Source organism: Rutidosis leptorrhynchoides, chromosome 10 (genome assembly GCF_046630445.1).
Source record: "Rutidosis leptorrhynchoides isolate AG116_Rl617_1_P2 chromosome 10, CSIRO_AGI_Rlap_v1, whole genome shotgun sequence".
Taxonomy (NCBI): domain Eukaryota; kingdom Viridiplantae; phylum Streptophyta; class Magnoliopsida; order Asterales; family Asteraceae; genus Rutidosis; species Rutidosis leptorrhynchoides.
The window spans coordinates 268,703,912-268,713,785 of record NC_092342.1 but is presented as its reverse complement, the minus strand read 5'-3'; the positions used below and the strand labels follow the sequence as shown (position 1 = coordinate 268,713,785).

Here is a 9,874-nt window from a genome sequence, read left to right as displayed (position 1 = left end):
TTACAAGATCGCTATTGCCCAGCTTCATCCCAATGCGGTTAATAAGATCGTGTTGTTTGAGATGTACTGCAATTCTATCGATACGCAACTACTGCTTAATGTGTTTCGCTCTTGAAATAGCCTTGTGCCACACGATGCGGGATGGTTCTCATTCCGCAGCAAACTTGGCGTGATGACTTCACCCAAGGACTCCATTGGCAATTGGCGCAGTTCGTTCGTTTTTATCAACGACACCACACATGTTGATAACGACATACCAAGAAAGTGGTGTACAAATTTCGATGCGACCGTAAACGACAAGGTCACTCCAGATGACCTTGAACGAGACATCCTAAAAAGGATCAAGGGTGCAGGGTTAATCCTACGTGCATACTCAAATATACCGCTGTACATTGGTAGGGTTTCAATCCAGTGGCCTTGGAGCGATGCAATGCTCTCTTGATTGACCAAGTGAATAACGGTATATTGCTTAAACTTTTTGCATTAAATTAATATATAACATACATTTCCCTTTTTTTTTTCATAACCTTATGCGTATTGATTTTGCAGTGATTGATCTTGACCTAGATATGAGGTCACCAGATATTAGCAGGATTAGACCTGCTCGTCGCTTAAAAAATGGTGACGGCGAGATTATTCCTATTAATGAGCTAATCATCAATACGCTTACCATTTCTGGTGGTGAAGACCGAGGTAAGCGAAAAGCATCAGAGAGTGCCTCCACCCCTTGCAAAAGACGCATGCGCACTATATCTGAACAAGAAACGAGTAAGTGATTTTCAATTCGCATTATTTTTATATTGCGCTTTTACCATTTTTGCACTAATTTACTGTACTTGCTTATCTCTTTTTAATTGTACTTGCAGACTCCCCAGGTGAGCCCAGACCGCTATACAACATCACCGGGAGTATCACCGAGGACATTTTGGAAGTGCCCGAAAAATGAAGATTTAAGCCTTCCTTCTGAAGCTGAAACATCCCATCAAGAAGAAGAAAAAGAAGAAGAAGAAGATGCTGATGAAGCCGCAGAAGCAGAACAAGCCAACCGGTTATACCGCAAACTCTGCAAATTCATCCCCAAAAACACACAAGATGAATACTGCAAACTGACTTTTCCTCAAGCCGAGAGACAGTGACTCCACAATTGCTATAACGCGATTTTCCTAGCCATCGACAACGTTGAGCGCTTCAATGAAATATCCAATGAATATGAAAAGCAGGTTAAAATTGCAAATGCGCAACAAAGGAAAGCGCAGAAACTTGAGGCTCAACTTAAAAAAGTTGCGGAGGAAAACGCGAAGCTCAAAAAGAGAGCAAAAAATGCTGAAAATGAATTTGCTCAGCTTGTCAAGTATTTGACAGAATTCGGCAACAAAGTGATGGATTCTAAACCAGTTACTGAGAAGTTTGGGACATATGTCCCGGCAGCTAAACTCACTACTCGCTGCGAATGGTATGATTTGTTGTGTGAGCTTAGTAATCCTTCTAAACCGCTTCTCTCAGACATGGCGGACGAAATATGTGCCACCGATGATGCCCGAGAAGCGTTAGCTAGAGCAAAGAAAGAGGTTGAGAAAATTACCATACCAGCATTGGAAGAGTTAAGTCAACGCGAGGGCGTTACTTTTTCAGATATTAAAGCATTGGAGCTTTAAATTATCTGAGTTAGATTGTAAATATTTACTTCGCAATCATAAATTGCGCTTTTGTAACTCTTCGCGCTCTTTCAGCGCTTATTATTATTGACATATTTTCGTTTCACAGTTGCAACTTATCCTATTTATATAGCGCTTTACTTTATCATGTATCCATAATTCAGACTTGCCCTTTGCAATTTCCACATTCGCTATTGTGCATATAACAAACGCGTATTTATGCGAAACAATCTTTTATTCATTATGAATCTTCTAAGTCCGACAAATCGATCCTTAGGCAATTTTAGCATTGAGAAGCATCTAATTATTGGCAAGATCAAATACTTAGGAAATTTTATCCTTTAGCAACATTCACTGTTTAACACAAGTGGGCAATTTCATCACTTGGTTTTTAACGCATTATTTCACAATATATGTTCGCATTACCATAATTTTAAACAGGCCATGTTTAGCAAAAACCATGTCATTTGTTAAAAATATCCACGAAGTTTTAAACACACTTACACAAACATTAATTCAGTGTTATGAAAAACAAGCAATTGTGTTCTGCAAAATAAGCACTACGTGTGGCCACACGCAGTGTTTTTGCTTTGTATAGAAACAATCACAAACACTTAAAACTAACTTTGCTTTATTCATTATTTTTTCGATATACAAATTGCAGAAAATAAAAATAGCATATCAATCCTTGATCAAATTTGACTAAGCATTCTGCCACAAGCTTTCTATTACAGATATTTGCATCATTCAGAGTTGACTGAATGCCCCTCAACTCCCCTACTTTCGGTCGCCATATTCATGGCACAAAAATGGCTCTACTTCCACAGAAGTTAGAGTCCCTATTCCCTTATTAGCAGAGAATTCAACCATGCCATGTATTGTAGAAGGGATTGCGCCAAACATGCGCAAAGCAGTGCACCCAAGAATCATATTGAATTGTGACTGATTTCGCATTATATAAAGATTCAACAAAGCTTGGCATCTTAGCATTTCATCGCGATTATCAACTAGCTCAATATGTAATTCTAACTGACCAATAGGCCAAGTTGATTCTCCTGAAAATCCAGCGAGCGAAACCGCAGTAGGTTTCATCAATGCTTTAATGTTTGCAGGCAACTTGCCGAAACATTGCTCATACATTATATCTACACTGCTACCAGTGTCAATGTATACTTTCATAATCACAATACCAGTATTCGCAATACGGCATGAAACCACCACTGATTTATCCAAATTCGCACTCAAGTTTGCAGGAGTGAAAGTAATAGCAGGACATTGCCAACTTGCAATTTGTTCAGATATTTGAAATACTGAAATTTCGCCTTGCACTTCTACCACATTAATGACCTAAATTCCGCATTGATTTTCTTTCTTACTGACCATTTTTACCCCAAGATTCTTCACTGCGGGAGCTTTTCGATCAGCAGCGTTTGGCACTTACGGAGCATTAGATTCTGCAGGCAAGATAATCGCATTCGCGGTGGTTACAGCACCTTGCGCAATTAAATGTTCTAACTTGCCTTGCTTATATGCCTCTGTGATCAGCTCCGCCAAGTCTCTACAACGATTGGTATCATGACCGTAATCGTCATGGAAAATACAAAACTTGGATTTATCCCGCCTACTATTTTTCGCTAAAGGTTGAGGATTAGGAAAAAACTTAGCAACCCTTTCTTGCAGCAGAATTTCCTTAGGCATTTTTGTTAGCATCTGAATGATATTAAAAGACTCGTTGTTCCATTTGCGCGTAGAATAGCGATCCCGACGGCCATATCCATGGTTATCATTTTGACCTTGATATCTATCATTTCGTGAATAACCACCACCGCCACTTCGCCGCGGATATCCAGAACCACGGTAGTTATCGATATTGCCATCTCGAAAAGAATCATTGTCATCTCGCCAACTTTTATCTTTATCCCACCCACACGCAGGGGTGATAGTGCTATCCTCTCCTCCTCGAAGATAGTCGTATGTTTCTTGTTGTACTTTAGCGAAAGTCGGCGGGACATCCCTTCGCAATCTTCGCACAAGTGTCGGATGCCGCTGTGGATTAATAGCATGCAAAAAACCAGAGATTTTTTTAACTTCATTTAAACTTGGTATCTTTTGGCACTTGTAAATGTACCGCATTAATAATGCGCTCAAGGTTTCCTTGTTGCCTTGTTTAATATCATGACATTCTATATGTGTATTTTTCTGTGGCAAAAGATTCTGAAACTGCAGCAAAAATTTATCGCGAAGATCAATGAAGCCAATAATACTGCCAGCTTGTAGGCTGTGAAACCACTCCCTTGCGGACCCTTGTAAAACAATTGGAAACACTCTATATGCAACCGGTTCATCCCAATTATAGGTGCTTACCACCCCTTCAAATTGCTGCAAAAAATCCAAGGGATCAGTTAACCCTAAGTAAACTCCCAATGTTGTTGGCACAATAGGCGGTGTAACAATTGGATAATCAGAAATATGATGGACAAACTTGTCTGCAGTAGTGGTAATTTCATTCGCCTTTTTTGTGCGAGTATCAGTATTGTCCGCACAAAACTTGGCGATCATATCTTGCAAAAAATTTGTAGTGACCCGAACTTTTCCATATTTATATATATATTAAATGAAATTGTTATTTACATGATTAAGTGTTTCCAACATTTTAAGCAATCAAACTTGTTAAGACTTGATTAATTGAAATAGGTTTCATATAGACAATTGACCACCCAAGTTGACTGGTGATTCACGAACGTTAAAACTTGTAAAAACTATACGATGATATATATATGGTTATATATATAGTTAACATGATTTTATTATAAGTATGTATCTCATTAGGTATTTTAACAATGAGTTATATACATAAAAATGAGACTATTAATTTAAGAAATCGAAAATGATATATATAACAATTATCGTTATAACAACGTCTTACTAGGTACATATGAATCATATTAAGATATTGATACACTTAGTTAATTATGTTAAATGATAAGTAAATATATTATTAAGTGTATTAACAATGAAATACATATGTAAAAATAAGACTACTAACTTAATGATTTCGAAACGAGACATATATGTAACGATTATCGTTGTAACGACATTTAACTGTATATACATCATATTAAGATATATTATATATCATAATATCATGATAATATAACAATTTAATATCTCATTTGTTATAATAAACAATGGGTTAACAACATTCAACAAGATCGCTAACCTAAAGGTTTCAAAACAACATTTACATGTAACGACTAACGATGACTTAACGACTCGGTTAAAATGTATATACATGTAGTGTTTTAATATGTATTCATACACTTTTGAAAGACTTCAAGACACCTATCAAAATACTTCTACTTAACAAAAATTCATCAACAATTCTACTCGTATGCACCCGTATTCGTACTCGTACAATACACAGCTTTTAGATGTATGTAGTATTTGTATATACACTCCAATGATCAGCTCTTAGTAGCCCATGTGAGTCACCTAACACATGTGGGAACCATCATTTGATAACTAGCATGAAATATCTCATAAAATTACAAAAATATGAGTAATCATTCATGAATTATTTACATGAAAACAAAATTACATATCCTTTATATCTAATCCATACACCAACGAACAAAAACACCTACAAACACTTTCATTCTTCAATTTTCTTCATCTAATTGATCTCTCTCAAGTTCTATCTTCAAGTTCTAAGTGTTCTTCATAAATTCCAAAAGTTCTAGTTTCATAAAATCAAGAATACTTCCAAGATTGCAAGTTTACTTCCAAGTTTTCTAAATCCATTCCAAGTAATCATCCAAGATCAAGAAACCTTTCTTACTTACAGTAGGTTATCTTTCTAAAACAAGGTAATAATCATATTCAAACTTTAATTCAATTTCTATAACTATAACAATCTTATTTCGAGTGAAAATCTTACTTAAAATTGTTTTCGTGTCATGATTCTACTTAAAGAACTTTCAAGCCATCCAAGGATCCTTTAAAGCTAGGTCTATTTTTCTCATTTCCAGTAGGTTTATCCAAGGAACTTGAGGTAGTAATGATGTTCATAACATCATTCGATTCATACATATAAAGCTATCTTATTCGAAGGTTTAAACTTGTAATCACTAGAACATAGTTTAGTTAATTCTAAACTTGTTCGCAAATAAAAGTTAATCCTTCTAACTTGACTTTTAAAATCAACTAAACACATGTTCTATATCTATATGATATGCTAACTTAATGATTTAAAACCTGGAAACATGAAAAACACCGTAAAACCGGATTTACGCCGTTGTAGTAACACCGCGGGCTGTTTTGGGTTAGTTAATTAAAAACTATGATAAACTTTGATTTAAAAGTTTTTATTCTGAGAAAATAATTTTTATTATGAACATGAAACTATATCCAAAAATTATGGTTAAACTCAAAGTGGAAGTATGTTTTCTAAAATGGTCATCTAGACGTCGTTCTTTCGACTGAAATGACTACCTTTACAAAAATGACTTATAACTTATTTTTCTGACTATAAACCTATACTTTTTCTGTTTAGATTCATAAAATAGAGTTCAATATGAAACCATAGCAATTTGATTCACTCAAAACGAATTTAAAATGAAGAAGTTATGGGTAAAACAAGATTGGATAATTTTTCTCATTTTAGCTACGTGAAAATTGCTAACAAATCTATTCCAACCATAACTTAATCAACTTGTATTGTATATTATGTAATCTTGAGATACCATAGACACGTATACAATGTTTCGACCTATCATGTCGACACATCTATATATATTTTGGAACAACCATAGACGCTCTATATGTGAATGTTGGAGTTAGCTATACAGGGTTGAGGTTGATTCCAAAATATGTATAGTTTGAGTTGTAATCAATACTGAGATACGTATACACTGGGTCGTGGATTGATTCAAGATAATATTTATCGATTTATTTTTGTACATCTAACTGTAGACAACTAGTTGTAGGTTACTAACGAGGACAGCTGACTTAATAAACTTAAAACATCAAAATATATTAAAAGTGTTGTAAATATATTTTGAGCATACTTTGATATATATGTATATATTGTTATAGGTTCGTGAATCAACCAGTGGCCAAGTCTTACTTCCCGACGAAGTAAAAATCTGTGAAAGTGAGTTATAGTCCCCTTTTAAAATCTAACATTTTTGGGATGAGAATACATGCAGGTTTTATAAATGATTTACAAAATAGACACAAGTACGTGAAACTACATTCTATGGTTGAATTATCGAAATCGAATATGCCCCTTTTTATTAAGTCTGGTAATCTAAGAATTAGGGAACAGACACCCTAATTGACGCGAATCCTAAAGATAGATCTATTGTGCCTAACAAACCCCATTCAAAGTACCGGGTGCTTTAGTACTTCGAAATTTATATCATATCCGAAGGGTGTCCCGGAATGATGGGGATATTCTTATATATGCATCTTGTTAATGCCGGTTACCAGGTGTTCACCATATGAATGATTTTTATCTCTATGTATGGGATGTGTATTGAAATATGAAATCTTGTGGTCTATTATTACGATTTGATATATATAGGTTATACCTATAACTCACCAACATTTTTGTTGACGTTTAAAGCATGTTTATTCTCAGGTGAATACTAAGAGCTTCCGCTGTTGCATACTAAAATAAGGACAAGATTTGGAGTCCATGTTTGTATGATATTGTGTAAAAACTGTATTCAAGAAACTGATTTTGATGTAACATATTTGTATTGTAAACCATTATGTAATGGTCGTGTGTAAACAGGATATTTTAGATTATCATTATTTGATAATCAACGTAAAGCTTTTTAAACCTTTATTTATGAAATAAAGGTTATGGTTTGTTTTAAAAATGAATGCAATCTTTGAAAAACGTCTCATATAGAGGTCAAAACCTCGCAACGAAATCAATTAATATGGAACGTTTTTAATCAATAAGAACGGGACATTTCAGTTGGTATCCGAGCGTTGGTCTTAGAGAACCAAAAAATTTGCATTAGTGTGTCTTATCGAGTTTGTTAGGATGCATTAGTGAGTCTGGACTTCGACCGTGTTTTCTTTAAAAATGATTGCTTAACATTTTTGTTGGAAACTATATATTATTAACATGTATATATTATGTGATATATTAATCTCTTAACATGTTTGATATTGTGTGATAGATGTCTACCTCTAGCACAAATCCCATTGACTCACCTAATAATAACGTAGAGTCAAATATATATTGGACTGATTCACGAGTTCCCGAAGAGGAACCGGAAGAAGAATCAGAACCGGAAGAAGAATCAGAACCGGAAGAGGAGGCATCGGAGGAGGAAATAGAACCGGTGGGGGAAATAATAAAACGGTTAAGTAAGAGAAAATCCTCAACCAACCGACCAAGGTTAATTATGGTCAATGTGTTTCCGCCAAGGAAGCAAAATATTGGGAGGATTACCAATTCTCCGATGAATCGGATTCCGACGAGAATTTCGATGATGTTATAGAAATTACCCCAACTGAATTTAAAAAAGCAAAAGAAAATAATAAGGGAAAGGGCATAAAAATAGAGAAATCTAATTCCAACCCCGATGAACTTTATATGTATCGTCAACCCCCGAAGTCCTTAAGTTGTAACAATGACCCGGGAACCTCTAAACCACCAGGTTTTTCTAAACCGATGTGGAAAACGACAGCTAGTATTAGGGGAACATCATATATCCCTAGAAACTTGGCAAAACGAACCAAAACCGAAGAAGAAGAAACGAGCAAGTCGGAATAAGATAGTTGTATTCGTGTGGTGTAATATATGTAATATAGTGTGCTTATGCTTTATGATATATGTAAAAATTGCTTGTATTAATAAGTATTTTTTTTATGAATCTAACTCTTGTCTATTTTACAGTTTAAAAACACAAAATGGATAGACAACCCAATATTTTAAGAGACCTACCCGGAGACATGATTGATGAAATCTTGTCTAGAGTCGGTCAGAATTCCTCGGCACAACTATTTAAGGCGAGATCAGTTTGTAAGACATTCGAAGAACGTTCCAAGAATGTCTTGGTTTATAAGAGACTTTCGTTTGAAAGATGGGGGATATCACATTGGGAAACCCATAAGTTACGATGTGTTTACTTTGACGCATATATTGCGGGGAACCCAAATGCTATTTTACGCAACGGGTTAAGAAATTATTTTGACTCAATGTATACGAATATAGGACTTCATGATTTAGAAAAAGCGGCTAACATGCAACATAAAGAAGCATGCTATGCTTATGGGTTAGTAATGTTCGCTTCTCACCAAAGTGAGAAAAAGAACATCGGGCTACAGCTATTAAACAAAACGTTCCCACAAGTGACGGAGTCGGTAATTGGGGTAAGAAATGAGGTTTTTAGGTTAGACTGTTGGTCATTACGTAACCCTCGTCCCTTTGACGACGTTACAACACGCTGTCTTATCAACGGCCATAACGGTTATGTTCCACAAGACCAAGGATGGGAAGTAGTCCTAGTAAAACTAGAATGCATGACTTGTTTCTGGACGTATGAATTACGTGTCTTTATTGCCTTTGCTGAACGACTTGTGTACTAGCTAGAATTATCTTCACAACTATCTTGTATCAAAGTTATTGTGTGCTATATTTCATGCTTTATGTAAAATAAGCGGTATTGTAAGTTTGTAAAATATTGTATAAAAGTTTGAACGGGAAATATTATTATAATCAGTTTTTCATATAGAATTGTAGTAGTTGAATTGTATATTAGCTACTAAGTATGAACTTAACGGGTAGGTACTACCCGAATTTAAACTTATAAAACGCTAATATGAAGAAAAAGCTTTTATAAATGAGTTCATATTATGCTTCGAAATACTATTAACTACTCTTAATATTCTGAATGATTAACTTGTTCCATTTGACTATTTTGAAGGAAATGGCACCGACTACTCGACACACCGTGAATATGAATGAAGAGGAATTCCGTACTTTTCTAGCTTCAAACATAGCCGCAGTACAGGCTGCGCTACATACCAACAATAACCTTGGATCTAGCAGTACAGGAAATCGTGTAGGATGCACCTACAAAGAATTCACTGCCTGCAAACCTTTGGAATTTGATGGAACCGAAGGACCGATCGGATTGAAACGGTGGACCGAGAAGGTCGAATCGGTGTTTGCCATAAGTAAGTGTACTGAAGAGGAC

The 9,874-nt window shown here is 35.4% G+C and overlaps 1 protein-coding gene across 1 annotated transcript; it reads right to left on the bottom strand.

Moving 5' to 3' along the window:
- Positions 1 to 2,432: 2,432 nt before the first annotated feature.
- On the bottom strand, positions 2,433 to 4,214 carry LOC139871028 (uncharacterized). The gene is made up of 2 exons (XM_071858779.1): positions 3,097 to 4,214; positions 2,433 to 2,937 (listed from the first exon to the last, which is right to left on the bottom strand). Exons 1-2 carry the CDS (start codon positions 4,212 to 4,214, stop codon positions 2,433 to 2,435), a joined length of 1,623 nt encoding a protein of 540 aa, XP_071714880.1.
- Positions 4,215 to 9,874: the final 5,660 nt, after the last annotated feature.